Source organism: Bufo bufo, chromosome 9, assembly GCF_905171765.1.
Source record: "Bufo bufo chromosome 9, aBufBuf1.1, whole genome shotgun sequence".
Classification (NCBI taxonomy): domain Eukaryota; kingdom Metazoa; phylum Chordata; class Amphibia; order Anura; family Bufonidae; genus Bufo; species Bufo bufo.
This window is the reverse complement of record NC_053397.1, coordinates 174,104,837-174,132,346: the sequence shown is the minus strand read 5'-3', so window position 1 is coordinate 174,132,346 and position 27,510 is coordinate 174,104,837. Positions and strand designations below refer to the sequence as shown.

General features: G+C 43.1%; 1 protein-coding gene across 3 annotated transcripts in view; it reads right to left on the bottom strand.

The window, feature by feature from the left end:
* The window catches only part of LOC120978607 (inter-alpha-trypsin inhibitor heavy chain H3-like), a 110,344-nt gene that overhangs the window by 51,329 nt on the left and 31,505 nt on the right, over positions 1 to 27,510 (bottom strand). For all 3 annotated transcript variants that reach the window (XM_040406852.1, XM_040406853.1, XM_040406854.1), the window contains exons 6-10: positions 11,477 to 11,639; positions 9,668 to 9,778; positions 4,581 to 4,706; positions 3,584 to 3,700; positions 115 to 283 (exon numbers count right to left, since the gene is read on the bottom strand). In XM_040406852.1, coding sequence (XP_040262786.1) covers positions 115 to 283; positions 3,584 to 3,700; positions 4,581 to 4,706; positions 9,668 to 9,778; positions 11,477 to 11,639 — 686 coding nt within the window. The remainder of the gene's footprint in view (positions 1 to 114; positions 284 to 3,583; positions 3,701 to 4,580; positions 4,707 to 9,667; positions 9,779 to 11,476; positions 11,640 to 27,510) is intronic.

Below are 27,510 nucleotides of genomic sequence, written 5' to 3'. Positions count from 1 at the left end.
CTGATGGAAATCACTGACCAAAACATTGACGTGTGAATGAGGCATTACATCTTTGTTTATTTGGCACAATATAAATTGCTGGTGGATACATTTACATAAGACAATTTAACTTACGGCCATCAGGAATAATCGACTTGACGAAAGTTCTAGCCTCTTCCAGGTTTTCTGGAGTTGCTTTAACTAAGGAATCTTTCCAAACTTGAGCATCATCGGAAAACAGTATGAAATTAAAGTGATCATGCTGGGCCGTGTCATTCAGAATGCGAAGAAGGGCTTGTTTTGTCTAAATACAGACACATTCTTGAAGTATACATGCATACACAGCATTTAGGGCTCATGCACACTAACGTACAGTGCCTTGCAAAAGTATTCACCCTCCTTGACTTTTTTTTTTGTATTTTGTTACATTACAGCCCTAAGTTCAATGTTTTGTTAATCTGAATTTCATGTGATGGATCAGAACACAATAGTCTAAGTTGGTGAAGTGAAATGAGAAAACTATATAAATAAAACTATTGTTTAGAAATATAAAACAGAAAATTGTCATGTGCGTATGTATTCACCCCCTTTGTTAGGAAGCCCATAAAAAGCTCTGGTGCAACCAATTACCTTCAGAAGTCACATAATTAGTGATATGATGTCCACCTGTGTGCAATCTAAGTGTCACATGATCTGTCATTACATATACACACCTTTTTTGAAAGGCCCAAGAGGCTGCAACACCTAAGGGTCCATTCAGAAGTCCGTATGATTGGTCAGGATCCGTTACGCAATTATGCAGAATGGGTGCGGTCCCATTCATTTTCAACGGGGCCGGAAAAGATGCGGACAACAAAATAATAGAACGCAATAGCGGACAAGAATAGGCATTTTCTATTATAGTGCCGGCCATGTGCACATGGCCGGTGTCAGACGTGTGAATGGACCCTAAGCAAGAAGTATCACTAACCAAACACTGCCATGAAGACCAATGAACTCTCCAAACAAGTAAGGGACAATGTTGTTGAGAAGTACAAGTCAGGGTTAGGTTATAAAAAAATATCCAAATCTTTGATGATCCCCAGGAGCACCATCAAATCTATCATAACCAAATGGAAAGAACATGGCACAACAGCAAACCTGCCAAGAGACGGCCGCCCACCAAAACTCACGGACCAGGTAAGGAGGGCATTAAGGCAGAGTGGCCAGAAGAAAGCCATTACTTTCAGCTAAAAACAAAAAGGCACGTTGTGAGTTTGCAAAAAGGCATGTGGGAGACTCCCAAAATGTATGGAGGAAGGTGCTCTGGTCTGATGAGACTAAAATTGAATTTTTCGGCCATCAAAGAAAACGCTATGTCTGGTGCAAACCCAATACATCACTTCACCCAAAGAACACCATCCCCACAGTGAAACATGGTGGTGGCAGCATCCTGCTGGGGGGATGTTTTTCAGCAGCCGGGACTGGGAAACTGGTCAGAGTTGAGGCAAAGATGGATGGTGCTAAATACAGGGATATTCTTGAGCAAAACCTGTACCACTCTGTGCGTGATTTGAGGCTAGGATGGAGGTTCACCTTCCAGCAGGACAATGACCCCAAACACACTGCTAAAGCAACACTTGAGTGGTTTAAGGGGAAACATGTAAATGTGTTGGAATGGCCTAGTCAAAGCCCAGATCTCAATCCAATAGAAAATCTGTATGCGGAACTATTCACTTCAATGGGTCCTCAAAAAAAACGGAAGTTACTCTGTATGCTTTCAATTTCCGTATTTCCGTTCCGCAAAAAAATAGAACATATCCTATTATTTTCCGTATTACGGACAAGGATAGTACTGTTCTATGAAGGGCCAGCTGTTCAGTTCCGCAAAATACAGAATGCATAAGGATGTCATCCGTATTTTTTGTGGATCCGTTGTTTGCGGACCGCAAAATACATATGGTCGTGTGCATGAGCCCTTAGTCTATGAAAATATACACATGAAAGTGCTAGCAGTCTGCAGGAGTGGTCTGCAAGAAGACACTAGGAGAGCATGTTATACCAATAAATGTCATATAAGATACATATTTCATTGGATACGCAACTGCTACTTGAATATACAGTATATGCAACTGCTGCATCTGAAAAATATTTTACCATTTATTTTCATCTTTGATCTTTTTTTGATGTTTGTGAGTCAATGTTAAAAATGGATCCAGCAGGAAGGAGAGGCTTTAGCTAAAAAAAACCTGCTTGAAAAAATGTATCAAAAACTGCAGCAGTTAAAAAAAAAAGTGGGTGCCTCCACCTTAATAAATGGTGCAACTTACAAATATAACAAAGTGAGATTCTACTTCACAGATTTCTGAGAGTTTCAGTAGAGGCACTAGACAAAGTCCAACATGTTATGGGATATAGTATAACTACAACTTGCATAAAGTTTCTTTATACAATGACTGAGGCCTCTTGCACACGAACATTGTGTGCCCGTGGCCGTATAGCGGCCCGCAATACATGGGCACCGGCCTGTGTGCACTCCGCATCACGGATGCGGACTGATTCACTTCTTCTATTTTTTTGCGGTGTGGACGGATAACGGACCCATTCAAGTTGAATGGGTCTCGATTCATCCTGGCCGCGGCGCGGATGTTGCCCATGCATTGAGGACCGCAAATTGCACGGAACGGATGCACAATGTTCGTGTGCAAGAGGCTTAAGCCTCATAAAATCTGAAAAGAAAATGAGTTTAAAAGGGTTTTCTGTAATTAGGCTCCATTCAGACGTCCGTAGTATATTACACCCGGCCGGCACCCCCATAGAAATGCCTATTCTTGTCCGCAATTGCGGACAAGAATAGGTCATGCTCTATTTTTTTACGGAGCTGTGGACCGGAAAATCGCGGCCGCGCTCCGGAAATGCTGATGTGGAGAGCACATAGTGTGCTCTCCGCATCTATTCCTGCCCCATAGAGAATGAATGGGTCGGACCCACTCTATGGACGTGTGAATGGACCCTTATTATGGGGTTTTAGATATGCTCATGTAATTGCTTACCTCATGTATATCTTCCTTATGCTTTTCTTTTTCAGTTTGGACTCTCGTGACCTGTTGTTACCATGTAAACCGATCATCCTGTATATAGCACTTTCTGTTGCTGTATCCAACCAAACGCATGTTGCACTTCTCCTTTCTCTGCCACAGCTCCAGCACCGCCCCTAACAACGCCCAGCTACTTCGTAGCTCCTCCCACCCAGATATTTACATGGACACTCCTCTATTACTGCCCATAACAACACCCAGCTAGTTTATAGCTCCTCCCACCCAGCTAGTTACATAGACACTCCCCTATCACTGCCCCTAATGACGCCCAGCTAGTTTATAGCTCCTCCCACCCAGATAGACACTCTTTTATCTCACTTATGGACATAACATCACAGGAAATATAATAAAGCTGCATGGACATGGTCATGTGACCACATCCCAGAACGAGAGATAGGAGCAATACAGGTGAAAGAAATACAGAATTACAGCTACCTATATAAATGATTATTTTAACAAGATATTGATGCAACCTGGAAAACAAACCAACTATGAATGACTCTTAATTTGACATAGATGTATCTTACCTGCTCCATTTTTTGACCAATCATTGATCCACTTTTGTCTATGATGTAAATTACATTTTTGGTTACACTAGGCAATTTAGAGGGAGCAAAAAAGTGAACAAAGTATCCATTGACAACCTAAAAAAAAAAAAGAACACAGATATTTCATTGCTATTGAAAACCATATTCTTCCGGATCAACGTACAGTTGATTGGGCACTGCCAGACCTTGGGCCATCTGGTGGGATTTATTTATTTTGAGATTTCACCATTAATTTCACTTTTAATTATATCTAAAATACTCATTTGTGTTCTCGTCTTTAGTAATATGTTCCCTTTAGGCCATTTATTAGTATATGTATTTTCCCAGCTCTACATTAGTTTTTTTTAGCAAGAGATAAAGTGTAACTGTTATGTTTTCATTAAAAAAATATTTATTTTAGCATATGTTACTGCTGCAGCATCATTATGCATAAAGCAATTTTTAGTTTCTTCACATACCACTGTTTTCCTCGAACTTTTCCCTTAGTTACTGCTGTTCTGAACCCTGCATTATAAGAATCTGCTCAAGATGGCTCCTCTGCCAGTTCTCTGAGGCCAAAACTGCCTTTCCTCACGTCTCATACACATTTGTTTTAGCCAGCAGCTTCCTGACAGCCAATTAGATTGGATTACTGAGAGACACGCCTCCTCACTCTGAAGCCTAATGCAGGCCTGCTTTGTTAAGGACCGCCCCTCTGTCTTCTGTATACACTGAGCTGAAGACAGGGAAGACATAGCAACACTCTGTTAAAAGGGTTTTCTGAGATTTTTTCTTACTGATGGCCTATCCTCTGGATAGATCATCAGTATCTGATTGGTGGGGGTCCGACACCCGGGACCCCCGCCAATCAGCTGTAAAAAAAACTCCCGGAAAGCCCCTTTAAGGGAGTAATTGAAAGGAATATGGCACATTAATGAAAACCCCTTGAAACGTAATAGCTAATTAATTAGAATGTACAGTCATTTCTAAACCTCACCTGTATGTTTCCAGGGGATTGTCTATTAACATCATAGGTCACAGTAAAATCTCCATCCAGTAACGTGGTATCACAGTTGGCACATGATCGCTGCTGATCTATCGTGGGTTTAAAAGAGACATGGCCCTAAAGACAAAAAAAGTCATATTTCATGCTGTCAGCATCGTGCTGCATTAGAAGCTTGAGCATGGCACAGCATTGGGCGCACTGGTTGGCATAGTATTGGGACAGCAGGATGCACAATTTTGGAAACAGCAAGAAGGGGGCTGGGGCAGCAGCAGACACACTACTGAGGGCAGCAAATGCTACATTGAGGGAAGCAGATTAAAGAACAGGTCAAGAAATGACAAATATATATTTTTTTTATTCATTAAAGTGAATCTGTCACCATGAAAATGCAGTGCAATCTGCAGGCAGCATGTTATAGAGCAGGAGGAGCTGAGCAGATTGATATATAGAGGTATGGGAAACGGTTCAGTATAATATAAAATGTATTCATTTAAGTCTTTGCCTAGGAGTCATAAGGCCGGTCCAATCAATGATTGACAGATAACTCTGCATGACCAACCATACAGAGATAGCTGTCAGTTACTGAATAGGACCGTCTACATGACTCCTAAGCATAGACTGAGCAGAGATTTAAATGTGTGAATTACCAGTATTACTGAATATTTTCCATTAAAACTATATATATTAATCTGCTCAGCTCCTCCTGCTCTATAACATGCTACCTGCAAATTGCACTGCATTTTCATGGTGACATGATCCCTTTAAATTATGACTTAAAGTACACTCATTGACAAAATAAATAAATAAATAGCCTATCCAGATTGAAATATTGGATTGCTGCAAACTCGGCATGCAGATATGTAAATGATTACAGGTGTGATCTGATTAGACATGGGGTCTTATAAAGTCACAGAAAATAATGCACTATAGTAATAGATGCAAACATAACATGGACTAAGCTCTGACTCTAATGATAAAATCTAAGACTCTTAGCCAATCCATTTTGATCAAAATACATCTGTGCCCACCTACCCAGTGCCAAGGTGGTCTCAGTTCAGGCAGGTCCTACGCTAAACCTCCCTATGCCGCTATGCATTTATTTTCAGGAGCTCAGACCCTGCACATATAGGTGTTGCTCCTAGTTACCTATGTGTGCATCAGCAATCAAGGTCGCCTATTAGATACAGTGAGGAACAGAAGTATTTAAACACCCTGCAATTTTGCAAGTTCTCCCACTTAGGCCCCTTGCAGACGAGCGTGTCCGGATTAGGTCCGGATGCGTCCTGGTGCATTGCGGCAAACCCGCGCGAGTAGGAACGCAATTGCAGCCAGTTTTGACTGCGATTGCGTTCCGAGGTTCAGTTTTTAAAACACATTGCACCCGCGCGGTACCCAGACCCGAACTTCTTCACAGAAGTTCAGGTTTGGGTTAGTTGTAGTGTAGATTGTATTATTTCCCCTTATAACATGGTTATAAGGGAAAATAATAGCATTCTGAATACAGAATGCACAGTATAATAGGGCTGGAGGGGTTAAAAAAAAAATAAAAAAATTTAACTCACCTTAATCCACTTGTTCGCGCAGCCGGCATCTCTTCTGTCTTGTTCTGTGAGGAATAGGACCTTTGATGATGTCACTACCCTCATCACATGGTCCGTCACATGATCCATCACTATGGTGATGGATCATGCACCCTGCCCTCCAGAAATGGGTACACGCGGAGGAACTGTTTGATGCGTGGCGTATTCAACACCTGCAAGAGAAGGATTTCTCGCTCTTCTCCTCCGCGCATCGGACGTATTCCCGCATTGATCTCCAAGCCCCCTCTTCCTCTTCTCAGGGAGACAACAATAGGCTTGATTAAGTGGTCAGACCATGCAGCAGTCACGATTTCGCTCCAAGAGGCTTACTCGCCTACGTCCCCCCCCTTCAGCGTAACAACACCTTTTTAATGCCCCATCCAACTTACAGAGCCGAAATTGAAACAGCCCTTAAAGAATTTTACAGACATAATACTGGCTCAGTCTCCTGCCCAATCACGTTATGGGCTGCACATAAGGCCTACGTACGGGGAATTTTTTATCAAACTAGCTCACACGGCGAAAAAAGCCAGGGATAAGAAAGTAACAAACCCCATTCATTCGGAGAAATGAAAGACCCTTAGGCTTCAACTTAAAGATTGCCTTCTATATAGGTATGAACAAAATCTACAGAGGGTCAAAGCTAAATACTATTCCCAAAATAACAAAGTGGGCAAACTATTGGCACAGCGGTTAAAGCGCCAATCTGCCAAGGCCAGGATCCCTTTCCTTTTATCGCCTAAAACCAATTCCAAAATATTGGACCCACAGGGCATAGCTGACTCCTTCATGGAATATTACTCAGCCCTTTACAACATTAAACCACCTACATCTTCCTGCCCCGATCCTGCCGGAGAGATCAATAACTATCTCGCCAAATTGAACCTCCCAACTCTTTCTGCAAAGCAACAGGAAACTTTGAGCGCACCCATCACGGTTTTAGAGATAAAAAAGATAATCCAATCTATCCCCAGCCATAAAGCTCCTGGTCCTGACGGTCTCTCTAATTGCTATTACAAGTCCTTCCAGGATATCCTCCTACCTCATCTACACAATGCACTCCAGGAAGATTTTTCTTCCGGATCGTTCCCGGAGGAGATGCTCTCTGCGGTCATTATCACCATCCCCAAACCCGGGAAACCCCCAAAGATGCCACAAGATTTTAGACCCATCTCGCTTTTAAACACTGATATAAAAATATACGCGAAGTTGCTAGCGAACCGCCTAGCCCCTTTTTTACCTACTCTAATAGATTGCGACCAGTCAGGATTTATTAAAGACAGGCAAATTATTTAAAACACAAGAAGAGTCCTGAATATAGTGGATTATCTGGAAAGATCCCGCTCAGAAGCAGTACTGGTCCTCCTTGACGCTGAAAAGGCGTTTGACGGCATTAATTGGACATTCGCCTTCTCGGTTCTACAGTCTATGGGGATATGCGGCCCATTTCTAGGTGCGACGCAGGCGCTGTATCGCAACCCCTCAGCTAAAGTATACATTAACAATACCATATCTTCCACCTTTAATATAACAAATGGAACCCGACAGGGTTGCCCTCTGTCCCCACTCATTTTCATATTATCAATAGAACCCCTAGCGCAGGCTATTAGACTCTCAGATCAGGTGAAGGGCATTAAAATAGGTAGCAGGGAACATAAACTATCGCTTTATGCGGTTGATGTCATTTTGACTCTAAGCTCCCCTCTATCCTCAGTATCTGCTGTTATGCAGATCATCCAAAACTTTGGGACACTTTCCTTCTATAAGGTAAATGAAAAAAATCCCAGGCCCTCCCTATTAACCTACGACCCACCTCCCTTTCATAGCTTCAACAAGGTTATAACATAGACTGGCAAACCAAATATGTCCAATACTTGGGCACAAGGGTCCCCAATAGAACTAAACTCTTATATAGCCTCAACTACCTACCTTTATTAGAGGAGATTGAAAAAAGACCTACTTCAAGAAATCTAATGGGTGGGCCGCATTGCAACTTTTTAAATGCTTACTTTACCAAAAATCCTATATAAATTTAGGACCGTCCCCATTTCCTTACCTCAATCTTTCTTCTCCCGAACAAACAAACTACTGCATACATTTATCTGGTCCCCTAGGCGTCCACGTCTAGCTTACAAAAGTTGAATAAACACAAAAAAGCGGACGGCCTAGGACTTCCCAACATCTATGATTATTATTTGGCATCACATATGAGCTTTTTGAGGGAGTGGTGGAAGGGACAAACACAGCATCATTGGACACATATTGAAAAAGCGATCTCCCCCCAGCATAACTTAAAAGCTCTATTGCTCGCAGCTCTTAACCCAACATGTTCTCTGGGACCCCTCCCTAGCTTCCTTTCCACATCTATTTCGATATGGAAGACCTTCCATTCTAGGACAGCCACATCAGAGATGTCTCTCGATGGGGATGCCCCCTTGGAGACGCTTAGCCTCTTCATACAGGACTTAGATCTCAGCACCTGGTCTGCGCAAGGTGTGTCCAGGGTTTCCTTCTTATTCGAGGGTGTACATCTTAAGCAATTTTCCGATATTGGTACCCAATTCTCGATACCCAACAGAGACCTCTATAAATATCTTAGAATAAGGCACCTAATTCAAACAAAAAAAACTTTAAGGTCTCGGTCTGCAAGGAGGTCCTGGATCTCTGGAATGCCACAGGTACCCCTCGTACAGGACTGAAACCTGTCTATTCCATCCTTGGATCTAAGCACGCGCTTGTTAAGACAGCTCCCCTTTTAGCTTGGGAATGAGATTTAGATACAGTCATTGCGAGCTCGTGTTGGTCCTCAACATTTTCCTTAATTTCTAAAACCTTCACTTGTGCTACACATTACGAGTCGGCAATGAAAACCATTCTCCGCTGGTACCTCACACCTGATAGGTTAAGCATTTTGTACCCGGGCTCATCCCATATGTGTTAGAGGGGATGTGGGGAAAGGGGAACTTTATACCGTATTCTCTGGTCCTGCCCTGTGATCACTTCAATATGGAAAGATAGCTATAATCTACTAACCTCTGTTACAGGTAAAACACTCTCCCCTACACCTGGCTTAACTCTGCTTTTTCATAACTTAGCAGATTACCCAGTATCTGTCCGTTACATTATGGCGCATGTCTTACTATCCACCAAATTAGTACTCACCCGCTACTGGAAATCTCCAAACATTCCGAACTTTCAGGAGGTTGTGGACCTAATAAATAATACCTGCGCTTCTGAAAAGATGATAGCGTACAAAAACCACTAATAAAACATTCATTTGACTCTAATATTATAATCACTTACATACAGTACATCCTCATTACATTCACACATACAAAGTTTCATTCACTCCCAACAACTCATTCTTGTTGTGTTCACTTTTTTGTGAGTGCATAAATGTTAGAAAGCCAGCTACTAATATGTTTCTGTACATTTTTTGCATACTATGATGTTGAATTTATAGTAATTTTTACTACTGCATAGCGCACAAAAAATTACCTGTTCACCAAAAATAGATTTTTTGATAGCAGATTGCAGGTCATTGGTTATGAAAGATGCTTGAGCATCTAGAAAGCTGATCCCTTGTCCTTCATATATGTCTACTTCAATCTAAATGAGAAAAAAATTAATTAGGACAATATATATAAAATTCAACTGGTAAACTGCAGTTCTCTGGACTGAGGACAATATTACAGAGGATTTCCAGAACCTCATCCTTGCCTTAGTGTATACATGCTTATTATGTTCTATTTTGTTTTCGGCTTGAAGGGGCTGTGCAAGAATGAAAGGTTGGAGGGGGGTTGACTGGTTCCCCTTGTGTCATGTGACCATTTGTCATGAAGTAAGGGGAGCCAATCACAGTCGCGACCAGTGATCGGCTGCGGCGATGTCAAGTTAGGGAGCTCAGCAGAGCATCACAGGCCGGGAGGAGAAGAAGCAGGGAGCCAGTGCCGGGAAGCAGGTAAATAAGCAACTCTTTTAGTGGTGGTTAAGTAGTTAAAAATCATTCTGTTTTATTGCAAACACATCCTTCCCTAACTTTTTGGTAAGTACGTGGAGGGCTTATGCTTGTAAATAGCTTCCATTCTAAATATGCAGAGCTGAACTGTTAAAGGGGTTAAAACTTTTTTAAAGTAGGCGCAGAATGGGTTAAAAAATAACAGAAGCATTATTCATCTCACCAATCCACCACCACTGCCATTCTGATTCTCACTGGGGGCCTGTCGGTCTCCTCTTCTTGTTCCCATCTCTACACACATGAAATGGCAGGAAATATCTGCTCAGCCAGTCATTAGGCACAGCGGCCACTTACCTCAGTCAGTGATTGGCTGATAGCGAATTTCGTGTAAGCATCAGAATGGCCGTGGAAGGAGATTGTTAACGTCTTTTTTTTAATTTATTTTTTATCATTGTAGCCCTTTTCTGAACATTTTATTCCATCAGACAACCCCATTAATCGTTGGGGATGGGTGAAAAGCATTCTCATGCTTCATGAAACAATAACCGTATGCATATGTCTGATATCTTGTTTGATATGATAAAGCGGTTGTCCGGATTCAGAGCTGAACCCGGACATATCCCCTTCTCCCCCCACTCAGCCCCTCTGACATTTTATGCTCTGATGCTCTCCCTTGCCCTGCGATAAATCGAGCAGGGCAAGGGCTTTTCTGGAGATCCTGTGATGTACCAGGCTCTCCATGGGTAAGCTAGGCGCAGGCTTCTGCTTAGCAGTGAGGCTGGTGATGTCACTGACACTAATGGGCGGGTTTTAGCACTTCCCTAGCCTGTAAAACGGCTAGAGCAGAGCTACAGCCCGCCCATCAGTGCTGATGACGTCACCGGAAACACTACTAGGCAGAATCCACCGCCCAGCAGTGTAAAAATACAAACAAAAAGAGTGGGGGAAGAAGGGGATATGTCCGGGTTCAGCTCTGAACCTGGACAACCTCTTTAACTAAAGAAAGTACCGATTAGGCTGAGTTCACACTTCAGTTGTGTGGCCAGTTTTTTCCATCAGTTATTGTGAGCCAAAACCAGGTGTGGGTCAAAAACACTGAACAGGTGAAGATCTTTCCATTACACCTGATCTCTGTGGAGGCTTCACTACGGGTTTTGGCTCACAATAACTGATAGAAATAACTGACCAAATAACTGAAGTGTGAACTGGGCCTTGCACTGTCCAAGTCCAAGCCATTAAGGTCCAAAACTTGCCTCTAGCACATTGACACAGCTTTACTATTTGTATTTGTCTACAGGCAGGAGGAAAAATACACAATTTGGATTATATTAATATTTCATAGACTTCACCTGAAAGCTTTTAACAAGAGTTTTTGGCTGAACTTTGATGAACATCTCATACTTTCCAAGGCGACGTTTCAGCATTTCTTCATAGACCAACTCAAATGTGACTTTACTTTCTGGAGCCACATTAACAGACACAGTGAACTTCTCCGTCTTCCTTCCAGAGGCCCTGAGTAAATCATCCACATGTTCATATAAGTCTCATACATAACAATTAGGCCTCTTACACACCTCTGTCAATGGTTGACGTGGACAGCTCATGTATCCACCGACCTTCTATTGTTTCATCCTAATATTTAACCCTAACATTAAAGGGAACCTGTCATCAACTTTATGCTGCCCATAATAACGGCAGTATAAAGTAGATTTTAAAAGTTAAAAGTAAGTGGTTGCCGCGAACCAACATCACAATCATTGCAGATTGGGCCTGGAAAAGAGTCCCGGTCACCTGAGAAGAGTCCTGGTTATTCATGAATTCCTGCTCTCCCGCCCACCTGCTGATGACTGACAGTCTTCTACCTAGTTTTCTCCCTTTCTCTCTAGAAGAGAACTGCCAATCATCAGCAGATAGACAGGGAGAGAGCAGGAGATTATGGATAACCATGACTCTTCTCAGGTAGACTGGACTCTTTTCAAGGCCTGGGCTGCAATGATTATGATGCTGGTTCTCAGCAACCACTTACTTTTAGCTCATGAGTGACACACCGCTGAGATCAGCATTTCTGTCACTACTTTATACTGCTCTAAGTACAGTCAGCATAAAGTTGATGACAGGTTCCCTTTCATTTGTGGAGGTAGTAAACAGAAGAAAGCAAAGGAAGCCCAAGTCATCAAGGCAGTAATAATGAGCATAGGCCAGAGTAACATGGATCATAAGATTGCCGAAGCCTCCATCCCCATAAATAAAGAATCTATAAAAATGGTGCTGCATAGCCACATGGAAGCTAAATGTTGTACTGCCATTCTCAATATTCATGAATTAATTTTCAATATTTACAGTATTTACATAAATATTGAACATTATTTTATTAGATTATCCACAGTATTTATAAAATGATGTACAGTGTTACTCTATTAAACAGTGGTTCTTAGACTTCCATCCAATATGCCAGAAAAATGCATACTTATTTTGAACCTCACATTTTGTCAGTGGCTTAACTCATGTTTTTTCCCCATGCTGTGATTTAAATAAAAATAAAAAAAACTTCAAAGACTGTATGAGACTGCCTGTAGCTGCCACTAGAGGGCGATAACTTCATAGGGACTTAAATCACTCAATAATAAAGAGATTACATTTTTTTTCTCCTAAATTGTTCCTGTAGAACAAAGGCAATTATAATGAATACAGACAAAACACGCAAATGGTATGACAAGCGTCTGCTTCGGAGCTTCACCCAGTTCCTAATTTACTGAAAAGCGGATGTAGACAGTTACTTCATTAAAGGGAATGTGTCAACAATTTTTTTATTCTGACAGTTAAAACCAGATAGCAACATATATCCTTTTTTCTTATATTTTTTTTCTGATTACAGATTTTTTGATTCTATTTCCTGAACATGATTAGGGGGGCGACCATCTTGCCCAAACTGTTAACAGCATTTAGAGAGATGCTTTACAGCAGAAACCATGGGTCATAGATGCAGCATACGGGTAGGTTACCCGACACTGCTAGAATGTAATGTGTGTTTCCCTTTAAGCCAGTTAGGCCTGGTGCAGGCAATCTTTATTCCAGCCAGCAGAGGGAGCCCCCCAGTTCAGTATAAATAGGCTTGGGCCTAGCCAGGAAGGGAGTTCAGAAGTTTCTAGAGCCTGAGGAAGCTGAGAGAGAGACAGAGGCAAGTCAAGAAAAGCAAGAGGTACTCAAGACAACAGAGGAGGTACTTGATAGAGATAAAACCAAGGATATACGCCAGAGCTAGGGCATTGGACCTTGGAGAAGAGTTTCTATGTTCCAGGATCAGTCAGGAAGAGAGTGCAAGCTGCCTGTACTGCAAGTCCTGTGTTTAACACTCTAAAGTCACCTTGCTATATATATATATATTGCCTGCATCAACTGTATTGAAAATCAACTGTCTTCAAAGGAACTGCGCTTCCGTCCATGTCCCTAAATGATGACTACTAAAGTTTGAATTCTGTTTTAACATCACGTGGTTCCTCAGTTATTCCTGCTATCAGCAAACGGCGTGCCACCGTTTAATTGGCACTGGCGTCACGAACATTTCTCATCATCACCTGCCCTTGCAGAGAGTCAGCCGTCTCAGGTTAGTGTCTATTGCACTACAACACCCAGGAACATTTCTAAACCTAACTTGAGTACGCTGCACCTCTCTTTTGGCGTCACGAACAGGATACGCACGCTTTCTAGTGCAAGAAGCGTGAACTTTGTGCCTTATACAGTTGCCCTGTGACCAAAGTGACAAATTGCCTGTTTTATTAAAGTGGACTTTGTGGACTGAAAAACATACCTAAAGTGTGCCTAAAACCGCTAAAAAGCGCTGTGCAGTGTTGCGCTATCAAGAGGAAGAAAATCGCCACACCGGAGTGTGGTTTTATGGACTTTTCAACAACCCTGCTTGCTGTCAGGGAATGGGGACCAAGATGGCCACCGGCCGCCTGGAGTAAAGTTTCCCGCGCTGCTGAGGACCTTCGTGGGCGGATCCCTGCAAAGACATAGAGAATCCCGCCCCTCGTCATCATCGCACCGCCGCGGCCCGGTTTCTTCTACGTCATCGCGTACTCAGGACGTCCGGAATCTCTCGAGACTTGGCCTGCGCAAGCCCGGCGATACCGGTAAGAACTTGTAACCGGAGGGAAGGGGATTGTTCCGGCCCCTTTAGTCACCAGCAGCCACATCGCAATAAGCTAACATGTCAGAACCTGGAGTTCCCGAGCAGCCGGCCCCGGGAGAGCTTGCGGCTCCTAATCATTCTATAGCCCCCAGCATGATGCCCTTTACCATGCCTTACTATTTCGGGGCCCCATGGTTTCCCCGCTATAAAGGAGAGACCCATACCCTAAGAGACTTTAAAGAAAAGTTGCTGGCATTATTCAAACTGTACCCCATAAATGCCGATCAGCAAATGGAAATCCTGCTAGCGCAACTGGAGGGAGCTGCCCGCAGGGAGGTATTATCCTGGCCTGCTACTGAGCAGAGTACTCTAGAGCAGATATTCACCCGCCTCAGGGCCACTTTTGAAACTAGGACTGCCTCAGAGATAAAGATGCACTTCTTTGGCAAGAAACAGAAGTCCGGTGAGTCCCTCCGTGACTATGCTCTATCACTTCAGGAGGCTTTAGGGGCTGTAATTCAGATAGATCCCAAAGAGGCTGATAACCAGGACCAGACCCTGAGGGAACAATTTATCAACGGGGTGTCTAGTGAGCAAATAAGGACCCAATTAAAGATGCTGTCCGCCCAGCACCCTAACAGTGCCTTTCTGGACTTTAAAGAACTGGCTATAAAAATTCTGGGGTCAGCAGTATCTACGGAGTTGAGCACCCCACCTGAGTCATCAGCCTGCAGGCCAAAACCGCTTATCTCTAACCAAGCTCAGGCCGGTCAAGCTGTTCAAGTGTCAGCTACCGATACTATTGCCATGCTGACAGAGCAAGTAAATCACCTCACTAAAAGTCTAGAGAAAGTGTGCAGAAAAATAGAGGAATGGGAAAAACCCATAATGACAGAAGAAGAATTCCTGTCACCTCCTAGGCCGTTCCCACCTCCTTACCAAGAGACTCACCCCAGGGATCCTGGGAGGCGTAATAGAGATCGCAAGCGGCCCGTGTGTACATACTGCAAAAAGCTGGGACACACAGAATCCACGTGCTGGCAGTTAAACGGGCAACCCCTGAGGCTGAGGACCACCCCTCGGGAGGTAGAACACTAGGTCCAGAGGATCCAAATTGGATGCCACGTTATGTAGGATCCCATCCTAAAATCAATATAGAGATCAACGGGGTCCCCTTTGAAGCCCTATTAGATACTGGGTCTCAGGTCACTACTATTCAGCTGCCCGCCTTTGAAAGATTCTGGGACACCAACCAATTGACCCAGCCGCCTGAATCCTGGGTGGAAATTATCGCCAGCAATGGCAAACCAGTAAAGATTCATGGATACTGGGAACCCACCCTGCAGGTGGGAGAAGTAACCTTACCGCAACAGGGGGTGATAGTAGTACAGGCCGGCGACAGAGGAGGACATCCTGTCATTCTAGGCACCAATGTCTTCAAAAACTGTTATTCAGAAATACTTGCCGTATTACACCAGACTTTACCCACTGCTTCCTCTGCATCCAAGAGGGTGATTCAAAAGACTATTATGGTGTTAAGTGCCCAGCAGAGGTTTGCTAATGGGAAAGGAGAAATTTGTACTGCCAGGATTAGTGATATTAAGCCTGTGACTTTGCCTCCTAATTCTCAAACTCTTTTATGGTGTCGTGCTGTCCTGGGAGTCCAAGGCCGAGATTATCCAGCCCTGGTAGAACCAATCCAGATGGAGGATTACCCTTATGTGAGAGCTGCCAAGTGCCTGGTGAACGTCTCCCAAGGTAAAGTACCTGTCCGTCTGATTAACCTGAGTGATCATCCTGTTGCGCTTACTAAGCATTGCCGTGTTGCCCAGCTGTCCCAGGTGTCCTTCCAAGACATCATTCGTCTTCCAGTGACAGAAAAGCCGCCAGCTGCAGGCAGTGGACGCCCGTCAGTGACCCAGCCACAAGTGCCCTGGTGGGAAGAGCTCCATGTAGGGGACGAGACTACCCCCCAACATCAACAAGAAGGGATCCTACAGCTGGTCGAAGAGTACCACCAGGCCTTCAGTAAGCATGCTACTGATTATGGAGAGGTGAGTGCCATACAACACACCATACCTACTGGCTCTCATCCTCCTATCAAGGAGAGATACAGACCCTTACCGCCTACTTCATATCAGACTGTAAAAGAAATGATCCAAGAGATGAAAGACTCTAATGTAATCCGGGACAGCCGTAGTCCGTGGGCTGCACCCCTGGTCCTTGTAAAGAAAAAGGATGGTGGTATCCGTTTCTGTGTGGATTATAGGAAAATTAATCAAATAACCCACAAAGATGCATACCCACTGCCCCGCATTGAGGAGTCACTAACTGCTCTGGGCTCCTCCGCCTATTTCTCCACCTTGGACTTGACCAGTGGCAAGTACCCATGGCCCCTGCAGATAGGGAAAAGACTGCTTTCACTACTCCCATGGGCCTGTTCGAATTCAATTGTATGCCGTTCGGGCTATGTAATGCCCCAGGAACTTTCCAGAGACTAATGGAACGGTGTTTGGGTCACAAAAACTTCGAAACAGTGCTGCTGTATCTAGATGACGTCATTGTGTACTCAAAAACATATGAAGACCATCTGAAACATTTGGCAGAAGTATTTGAAATCCTTATCAAATATGGCTTGAAGGTAAAGCCATCCTAGTGTCACCTGCTCAAACCTGCAGTAAGATACCTGGGGCATGTGGTCAGCGGAGAGGGCGTGCAACCTGACCCTGATAAGCTAGCGGCTGTCCGTAATTGGCCGGTTCCTACTACCGTCAAGGAAGTGAGGGGTTTCCTTGGTTTTGCCGGCTACTATAGACGTTTTATCCACCATTTTGCTCAAATAGCGGATCCTATCTAGGAGCTCTTGAGGGGGCAACCCAAGAAAAGTCCTAGAACTCCGGTGCCCATTGAGTGGAATGAGGAAAGAGAGATAGCGTTCCAATTGCTAAAAAAGAAACTGACCGAGCCTCCTGTGTTAGGTTATCCAGACTACAGCAAGTCCTTCCATCTGTATACTGATGCTAGCAAGCGAGGCCTGGGAGCTGTGTTAGCCCAGATCCAAGAGGGAAAAGAAAGAGTGATAGCTTATGCAAGCCGCTCCCTGAAAGGAGCTGAGAAAAATGACCAGAATTATAGTTCCTTCAAACTAGAGTTCCTGGCATTAGTGTGGGCAGTGACAGAAAAATTCAAGGATTATCTAGCCGCCACCACGTTCATTGCATTCACTGACAATAACCCTCTGGCACATCTAAATACAGCTAAATTAGGGGCCTTGGAGCAGAGATGGGCCTCTCGCCTCGCCAACTATGATTTCTCTGTAAAATATCGTGCTGGACGTACTAATGATAATGCTGATGCTTTATCCAGGCTTCCCACAGAGACAGCTCCTGATGATGTGCGAGATGCTTGGGAAGGTGTAGAGATGCCGGCTTTCTATAACAAATTTGCTCAACAGGATCAGGCTCGAGCTACCAATGACAGAGCTGCAGTTCCTTCACCCTCCAGTAGGCCTGATCCTAAAGAAGAAAGGTGGGTGAAACTACAGTCTGAAAGTAGAGTGCTGGGTGAGTTGTTGGACTTCATTACTAGTGGCAGAGCCCCTGAGAGGATTCGGCGTAAGAGTGCAGATCCTGAGCTCATCGAACTGTGGAGACAGCGCCATCAACTCTTCATACAAAAGGGCCTATTGCTACGGAGAAGCCTAGACCCAGTGTCCAACGAGAGAGTGCACCAGATTCTCATACCCCGACGAGATGCAGGTATGGTGTTGGAGATGTACCACAATCAATCCGGTCACTTTGGGGTCCAAAAGACTGAGGCTACTACCTGCCAGCGGTTTTACTGGGTGGGCATGAGAGAAGACATGGAGAAGTGGTGTCGGGAGTGTGTAGCCTGTGCCTTAAAACGAAGTGAGCACCATGATCAGAGGGCACCACTGAGACCCATTGTAAGTACTCGTCCTCTTGAACTTGTCGCCATCGACCATGTGAAACTGGAGCCTAGTCGCTCAGGGTATGCTTATGCCATGACTATTATTGACCATTTCACTAAGTTTGTTGTAGCGGTGCCTGTGAGAGACCAGACAGCCCAGACTACAGCCGAACTGTTCTGGAAGCACTTCCTCCTGCCCTACGGATGTCCAGAAAAGATCCTCACCGATCAAGGACCTGCTTTTGAGTCCCATCTGTTCCATGAACTGTGCCGCTTACACAACTGTAAGAAGATCCGGACAACGGCCTACCATCCTCAAGGTAATGGATTATGTGAAAAAATGAATCAGACCTTGATAGAGATGCTGAGGGCCGTGCCTCCTGAAACCAGAGGAGATTGGCTTAATCTGTTGCCACAGCTCATGTTCACATACAATCATACCATACATTGTTCCACCGGGTATACCCCTTTTTACTTGATGTTTGGGCGCCAAGGGACATTGCCTGCTGATCATTCATTGGACATACACGTACCTGATTGCATTAACCCATTACCTAACACCGACTGGGTTGCTAAACATCAAAGGCGATTGAATACAGCCAAAGCCATTGTTCAGGAACGTATGGACTATGCTAGGGACCGACAGCAGAGAGACTATGATCAAGCAGCCCATGCAGAACCCTTGACAATAGGGGCCGTGGTATGGTTAAAGAATAACCGCCGTACCAGTAAACTGGACAGTAAATGGGAGCGAAGTCCCTATGTTGTCACTGCAATCCCAAATGTTGGAACTCACACTTATGAGATCACCCGGGAAGGCAAGGGATCCCAAATTGTACACCGAAACCGGTTAAAGCTCTGCCTGACACCAGAACCCAGTGCCGAGAGTTCTGGATCTGAATATCCTGTGTCAGAGTCAGCAATACAGCCCGAGGATCCTATGCAGGCTGTCAGTAATCTAAGATATGACGCTGATCCCATGCATTGGCTTCTGACACCGTGGCTGAACTTGTTGGTGCCCGCTCCAGCACCTACTGTATCTTCACCTCCAGAAGAGCCGGTTCGAGATGCCCCGGATCCAGTTCCCCCTGTAGTGGATATTGTTGTTCCTGACCAAGATCTCACTGATGGAGACCCTCCTGTTGTTTCTCTCTCTTCTACCTCGTTGCTAAGGGAAGAAGAGACCCCTATATTGAGAAGGTCTACCCGGATGACCAGGGGACGCCCGCCAGTCCGTTTAGGAGACTTTGACTATTCTGGTGGTGTCTCCTCCCAAACAGTTGCTACTGGTAATGCCTTGCTGGACATTTGTGCGCAAGAATGGACTCCCCCACGTGAGCCCTTGCCTGTGATACACCCACAAGAAACTCCTGGGTAGTTCTGTTATTATACTGTCACCAAAGACAATGGACTAACCTGGTTCACCCTAAGTCCGCTGTGCCAGGTCAGCGGCCGTGCCTAAGAAGCAAGAAGACGCCCCTTTCCCTTGTGTCATTTGTTCATTGAGTTACAAATGTTAAATAATTATTTATTGTATTTATAATGGAATGCATATGTTATGTACCATGTTATGCCGGTTCAGGAAGGTGTGTGAGTACGAGGCCTTACTCACGTTAAAGTCTGGGGGTGTGCAGCAGACGGGTAGGTTACCCGACACTGCTAGAATGTAATGTGTATTAATACAATATGGTGGCTCACTTCAAGCGGATTATGGAGTCAGGTGCTGCCAACCCAAAATAGAGGGACACCCACCCTCTAATTGTATGGTTAATAAATAAAAAGGTAGTGGGTGAGCACTCAAGCACTTGGACTTGATAAAATTTAATTAAATCAATTTATTGATACATGTACTAGTCATAAAACCATTTAAGATAGATATAAAACATAACATAAATTATAATCACCAATGGGAATGCATATGTTGAGTTTCCACACTTAAAATGAAGTATTGAAATTGTCCAAGCAGTGTGGACTGCCACAGCAGGTAACTGAGCACAAATCCACTGTCACAGTGTCGATTCCAAAAATGTCAATCCTCAAATATGATTGTCAATCTTTATCCCATATATGGGACACATCAAGCACAAATAGATAGCCAAGATATGATTAAGATAGTATATCTCCTCCACAGGGCTGTCGGTGCAGTAGGATTAAACACAAGCTTAATAGCTATAGGTATTGATCATGCCGTACGATGAAAGTCAATCCTTTGGGGAGGAATGGTATCTTACCTTCCTTCCTATTCACACAAACGGCTGACGGTGCAAGTTAGTCGTGGACTCGGTCGCAAGCGGTGCAGGTTAATGCCGGCGTCACGCTCCACACTGTTCACGCTGCTAGTCCCGAACTAACGCGGGAGTTGGAGCGGGACTTGATGCGTCCGTGTGTGATAATCCTCCGGCTGGAACAAAGAAGTTACCTCTTCGGTCTGTGTTTGTTTGTTCCTGTAAGGTTGACTGCGGCTGCAGTTGGAAGTAGCGTGGCCACGCTAAAGATCACGGAGGTGCTGCTCACAGGTGTCCGGCCCAGACGCGTTTCGGGAATTAGCCTTCCCTTCCTCAGTGGTGCCTTGACACCTGTGGACCCCCACCTTTTATATCCTGAATGTCACACCAAAACTGTGGATTCCTGGATTTCCATTTTGGAATACGTTTTCCAATTTCTATGCATGCGGTATTCATGCGGTTTTATTTAGCATGTATGCGTTTTCTGTGCTATACAATTCTGCTGTTACATATGGACTTAGAATCAGAAAGCATTTTGTTATATCTACTTGTTAAACAAAGATAAAACATCTTGGGCAATTATTTCATTAACAATAATGTCTTCTATAATATCCAGGTCAGTTCAATTTGTCATCTCTTGTTCTGACCATCTCAAAGGTGAACATATATGTTAAACTATGAATATTTCAATATAAATACATAAAATACATAAAATTACATAAAACATTTAAAATTGTGTAACATAAAAAATATAAAAAATATGTCATATTGGATATATCCAACAGAGCATGACTGAATATTTATTGGGGATCTGGTATGGACCCCAGAGATATGATCGACCATTATATTAAAGCAATGTCCCTTTTATATCTTCATCAATTCCACTAGTCAGAGCTGATTACAATGACAGATGAATGCGAAGTAGATGTGCAACAAAAGACATGTGGACATATTGATTGAATGTCGTATTGATTGGATGTATGGGGGCTGGGGGCCCCAGACCGAGTCCACGACGCAGTGTCGGTAAACGACCCAACTGCGGCGTATGAGTCGGATATGGGGCACCCAGCCTACAAGAACCCAAAAATCTCGAGGTCTGCATTTAAGCCGGCTGGTAGCATAGATCCGAACTCATAGATGCGTCTTGATTCCATCCTAGACATCTGTTTGATGTAGTTCCCACCACGCCAGTGTATGTCTACCTTCTCCAATGCCGTGAAAACGAGACTGGACGGATCTTTATTGTGAACATCTCTATAATGTCTTGAAAGACAATGTTTCTCATATCCCTTACGGATATTGGAGATGTGTTCGGCCAGTCTGGTTTTCAGGGGGCGTTTGGTACGTCCTATATACTGTCTTTTACAAGGGCATTGGATCAGGTAGACCACGCCAGCGGTATTGCAGGTCAGACATTCCTTTATCTCCCATTTATATCTATTCTGTGTGGAGGCAATTGTTGATATTTTCCTCGGTGTCGGGGAGATCTTACAGGCCATACACCTACCACATTTGAAAAAACCTTTTAATTTCATCCAGGTATCTATGGTTGTATTGACCTGTTTCGTTGGTTTTTTGATTGATGGGGCTATTTTGAGTCCCAAGTTAGGGGCTTTCGTAAATGTTAAAAGAGGCCCAGTGGGCATTAAATGGCCGATCACCCGATCACTCAAAATATGATGCCAATGGGTTCTGATGATTTTCTGCAATCTCTTATAATTATTACTGAAGGGAAGTATCATTCTAGTATTAATTATGCCTCCTTCTTGTGTCTTTTTATTTGTTAGTTCTTTCTCCTGGAACCAAGTTTGTCTGTCTTTATTTCTTGTTTTTTCTATTGCTTCGTCTAAGATTTTCTCTGGGTATTGTCTATTTAAAAACTGATTCTTCATTTTTACAGCTTCCATCTCAAAATCACCTTCTTGTGTACAATTTCTCTTGATTCTACCGAACTGGCCAACAGGGATATTAATCAGCCAATTCGGCAGATGGCAGCTGGAGAACTGAATAAAACTATTTTTGGATGTCGGTTTGGTAAATGTGCTACATATATATTTATTGCCCTCTTTCCTGATTTTAAGATCCAAGAATTCAACCATTTCCATAATATTGGAGGTGAACTTTAGGTTTATTGAGTTAATATTTAGCTCATTCAGAAATATTTCCAGTGACTCTCTATTACCTTTCCAAACAAAAATGATATCGTCTATGAATCTACGCCATAGGGCCAGATCCACCCCGAGTTTGGGTTTAATGATGGTTTCTTCCCATTCTGCCAAAAATAAATTTGCATAACTCGGGGCGAATCTGGTCCCCATGGCGGTTCCACATTTCTGTAGGTAAAACTGGCCCTCAAAATAAAAATAGTTGTGGGCTAAAATGTACCCAATACCCTCTATAATAAACTCCGTGTGTTTCTCACTTATTGTACCGTCTCTTTTTATTTGTTCTCGAATCGCTGACATCCCTTGTTGGTGATCGATTATGGTATATAGAGATTGTATATCGAGTGTTCCCATAATCCACTCTGGTTCTACTGTCAGTTCTTCTAATGTTTGTATGATATGGGTAGTGTCTTTAATATATGAACTAGTTTTTTTCACAATCGGTTGAAGCTGTACGTCAATATATTTTGACAAATTTGAAGATATAGAACCTATACCTGAGACTATCGGTCTACCAGGTGGTCTCAGCATGCATTTATGGACCTTGGGGAGACAGTAGAAAACTGGTAGTTTCCTCTGTGTCCCCAAGATAAAGTCATGTTCTTGACTTGAAATAACAGCTGAATCCAATCCCCTCTTACACAGCATCCTGAGTTCCCCATCAAAATGCTCCAGCGGGTCATTTTTCAACATCTCATATGTCTGCACATCTCTAAGTTGTCGCAGACATTCATCATTGTAATCAGCCGTATTCATTATTACAGTTCCCCCCCCCTTGTCTGCGGGGCGTATGGTAATATTTTCATTTTTCTGTAATTGTTTTATGGAGTGGCGTTCGTGTCTAGTTAGGTTTCCCTGTCCCAGACCTTTTGTATTCAGTTTACGTATGTCCACTTCTACATTCCTCTGGAAAGTGGACATTTCTGCACTAATTTCATTTCTGGGAAACATTGTTGATCTATTTTTAAGGATAGTTTTAGTCGATTGATTCTTGGGGTCAGTTGTCCCTATAGGATTTTTTAGGAAGTGTTTTTTTAAACAGAGGTTCCGTATAAATTTTTGGATCCCTATATAGACTGAAAATTTGTCCAATTTTTCAGTTGGTGCAAACTTAAGACCCTTTTGTAGTAATAGTGATTGTGAATTCGTGAGGTGAACCGAACTTAAATTAATTATAGTGGTGTCTTCATTTATTGGTGTCTCCTGTGTTGTCTTTCCCTTCCTGTGACTTCTCCTGGTCTTTCTCCCTCTGTGTGTTCTCGGTGATACTGGTTTCGGGGACCCCTGTGATTGTGATAGTGATTGGTTTCTAGTGATTGTGCTGGGTGATAATGTTTGTGCCTCAGATTGTAGTGATGTGTAGGTGATTCTCTGTCGTGTATAGGGGATGTGTGTTCCTTGTGTCTCGTTCGGGTCCTGTGATGTGCAGGGGTGTGATCTAAAAAATGTTGTTCAGAGGACAATTGATCATATCTATTACTCACAGTCACTTCATATTTGTTTTTATTTTGTGTCTCTTCTACTCTAATTTCCCTATTGTTGGATAAATTGTCTTTAGGTCTATTTATCTTCTCTCTATTATCCAATATATAGGGATTCTTTTGGGGATCTGTATGTTTCCTCCCTTTCCTATTAATTATGTCATTTTCAATCCTATCTAATCCTCTACATATGCGCTCTTGCCAGTTGGAAAATTCATCGTTTTTAGGCAATTTATCTGTTTGTTCTTTGACTTTTTGTATCTTGCTGCTTAAGTCCTCCAGCATTTCAGTCCTTCTTTTAATAATTAATTTTATCAGTGATACTGAGGTTGAGAACAATAATGTATTCCATTCTTCCTCAAATGTGTCACTGAATAGGTCTTGTGCTGGGGTCTTCTGCAGCAAGAGTCCTTTTGGTATTTTATTGTTTTCTAGATATTGTTGTAGGGATCTTATCTCCCAATGTTGTTTTAATTGTCTCTGTAGGAGACCCTCCAGCTCCCGAAAAATATCAGTCATGTCTCTGTTATCCAATTGTATCTCCCCAATATCACAAAATTTATAGGTCTCTGCCCTTTTTCTCTTGGTCTCTAAATGATGCCAAATGTCCATAATAAGGCCTGGAGGAGCTCACTCAAGTAGGTGATTTTCGAATAAGGAGTATTAATACAATATGGTGGCTCACTTCAAGCGGATTATGGAGTCAGGTGCTGCCAACCCAAAATAGAGGGACACCCACCCTCTAATTGTATGGTTAATAAATAAAAAGGTAGTGGGTGAGCACTCAAGCACTTGGACTTGATAAAATTTAATTAAATCAATTTATTAATACATGTACTAGTCATAAAACCATTTAAGATAGATATAAAACATAACATAAATTATAATCACCAATGGGAATGCATATGTTGAGTTTCCACACTTAAAATGAAGTATTGAAATTGTCCAAGCAGTGTGGACTGCCACAGCAGGTAACTGAGCACAAATCCACTGTCACAGTGTCGATTCCAAAAATGTCAATCCTCAAATATGATTGTCAATCTTTATCCCATATATGGGACACATCAAGCACAAATAGATAGCCAAGATATGATTAAGATAGTATATCTCCTCCACAGGGCTGTCGGTGCAGTAGGATTAAACACAAGCTTAATGGCTATAGGTATTGATCATGCCGTACGATGAAAGTCAATCCTTTGGGGAGGAATGGTATCTTACCTTCCTTCCTATTCACACAAACGGCTGACAGTGCAAGTTAGTCGTGGACTCGGTCGCAAGCGGTGCAGGTTAATGCCGGCGTCACGCTCCACACTGTTCACGCTGCTAGTCCCGAACTAACGCGGGAGTTGGAGCGGGACTTGATGCGTCCGTGTGTGATAATCCTCCGGCTGGAACAAAGAAGTTACCTCTTCGGTCTGTGTTTGTTTGTTCCTGTAAGGTTGACTGCGGCTGCAGTTGGAAGTAGCGTGGCCACGCTAAAGATCACGGAGGTGCTGCTCACAGGTGTCCGGCCCAGACGCGTTTCGGGAATTAGCCTTCCCTTCCTCAGTGGTGCCTTGACACCTGTGGACCCCCACCTTTTATATCCTGAATGTCACACCAAAACTGTGGATTCCTGGATTTCCATTTTGGAATACGTTTTCCAATTTCTATGCATGCGGTATTCATGCGGTTTTATTTAGCATGTATGCGTTTTCTGTGCTATACAATTCTGCTGTTACATATGGACTTAGAATCAGAAAGCATTTTGTTATATCTACTTGTTAAACAAAGATAAAACATCTTGGGCAATTATTTCATTAACAATAATGTCTTCTATAATATCCAGGTCAGTTCAATTTGTCATCTCTTGTTCTGACCATCTCAAAGGTGAACATATATGTTAAACTATGAATATTTCAATATAAATACATAAAATACATAAAATTACATAAAACATTTAAAATTGTGTAACATAAAAAATATGTCATATTGGATATATCCAACAGAGCATGACTGAATATTTATTGGGGATCTGGTATGGACCCCAGAGATATGATCGACCATTATATTAAAGCAATGTCCCTTTTATATCTTCATCAATTCCACTAGTCAGAGCTGATTACAATGACAGATGAATGCGAAGTAGATGTGCAACAAAAGACATGTGGACATATTGATTGAATGTCGTATTGATTGGATGTATGGGGGCTGGGGGCACAATTTTAAATGTTTTATGTAATTTTATGTATTTTATGTATTTATATTGAAATATTCATAGTTTAACATATATGTTCACCTTTGAGATGGTCAGAACAAGAGATGACAAATTGAACTGACCTGGATATTATAGAAGACATTATTGTTAATGAAATAATTGCCCAAGATGTTTTATCTTTGTTTAACAAGTAGATATAACAAAATGCTTTCTGATTCTAAGTCCATATGTAACAGCAGAATTGTATAGCACAGAAAACGCATACATGCTAAATAAAACCGCATGAATACCGCATGCATAGAAATTGGAAAACGTATTCCAAAATGGAAATCCAGGAATCCACAGTTTTGGTGTGACATTCAGGATATAAAAGGTGGGGGTCCACAGGTGTCAAGGCACCACTGAGGAAGGGAAGGCTAATTCCCGAAACGCGTCTGGGCCGGACACCTGTGAGCAGCACCTCCGTGATCTTTAGCGTGGCCACGCTACTTCCAACTGCAGCCGCAGTCAACCTTACAGGAACAAACAAACACAGACCGAAGAGGTAACTTCTTTGTTCCAGCCGGAGGATTATCACACACGGACGCATCAAGTCCCGCTCCAACTCCCGCGTTAGTTCGGGACTAGCAGCGTGAACAGTGTGGAGCGTGACGCCGGCATTAACCTGCACCGCTTGCGACCGAGTCCACGACTAACTTGCACCGTCAGCCGTTTGTGTGAATAGGAAGGAAGGTAAGATACCATTCCTCCCCAAAGGATTGACTTTCATCGTACGGCATGATCAATACCTATAGCCATTAAGCTTGTGTATAACCCTACTGCACCGACAGCCCTGTGGAGGAGATATACTATCTTAATCATATCTTGGCTATCTATTTGTGCTTGATGTGTCCCATATATGGGATAAAGATTGACAATCATATTTGAGGATTGACATTTTTGGAATCGACACTGTGACAGTGGATTTGTGCTCAGTTACCTGCTGTGGCAGTCCACACTGCTTGGACAATTTCAATACTTCATTTTAAGTGTGGAAACTCAACATATGCATTCCCATTGGTGATTAGAATGTAATGTGTGTTTCCCTTTAAGCCAGTTAGGCCTGGTGCAGGCAATCTTTATTCCAGCCAGCAGAGGGAGCCCCCCAGTTCAGTATAAATAGGCTAGGGCCTAGCCAGGAAGGGAGTTCAGAAGTTTCTAGAGCCTGAGGAAGCTGAGAGAGAGACAGAGGCAAGTCAAGAAAAGCAAGAGGT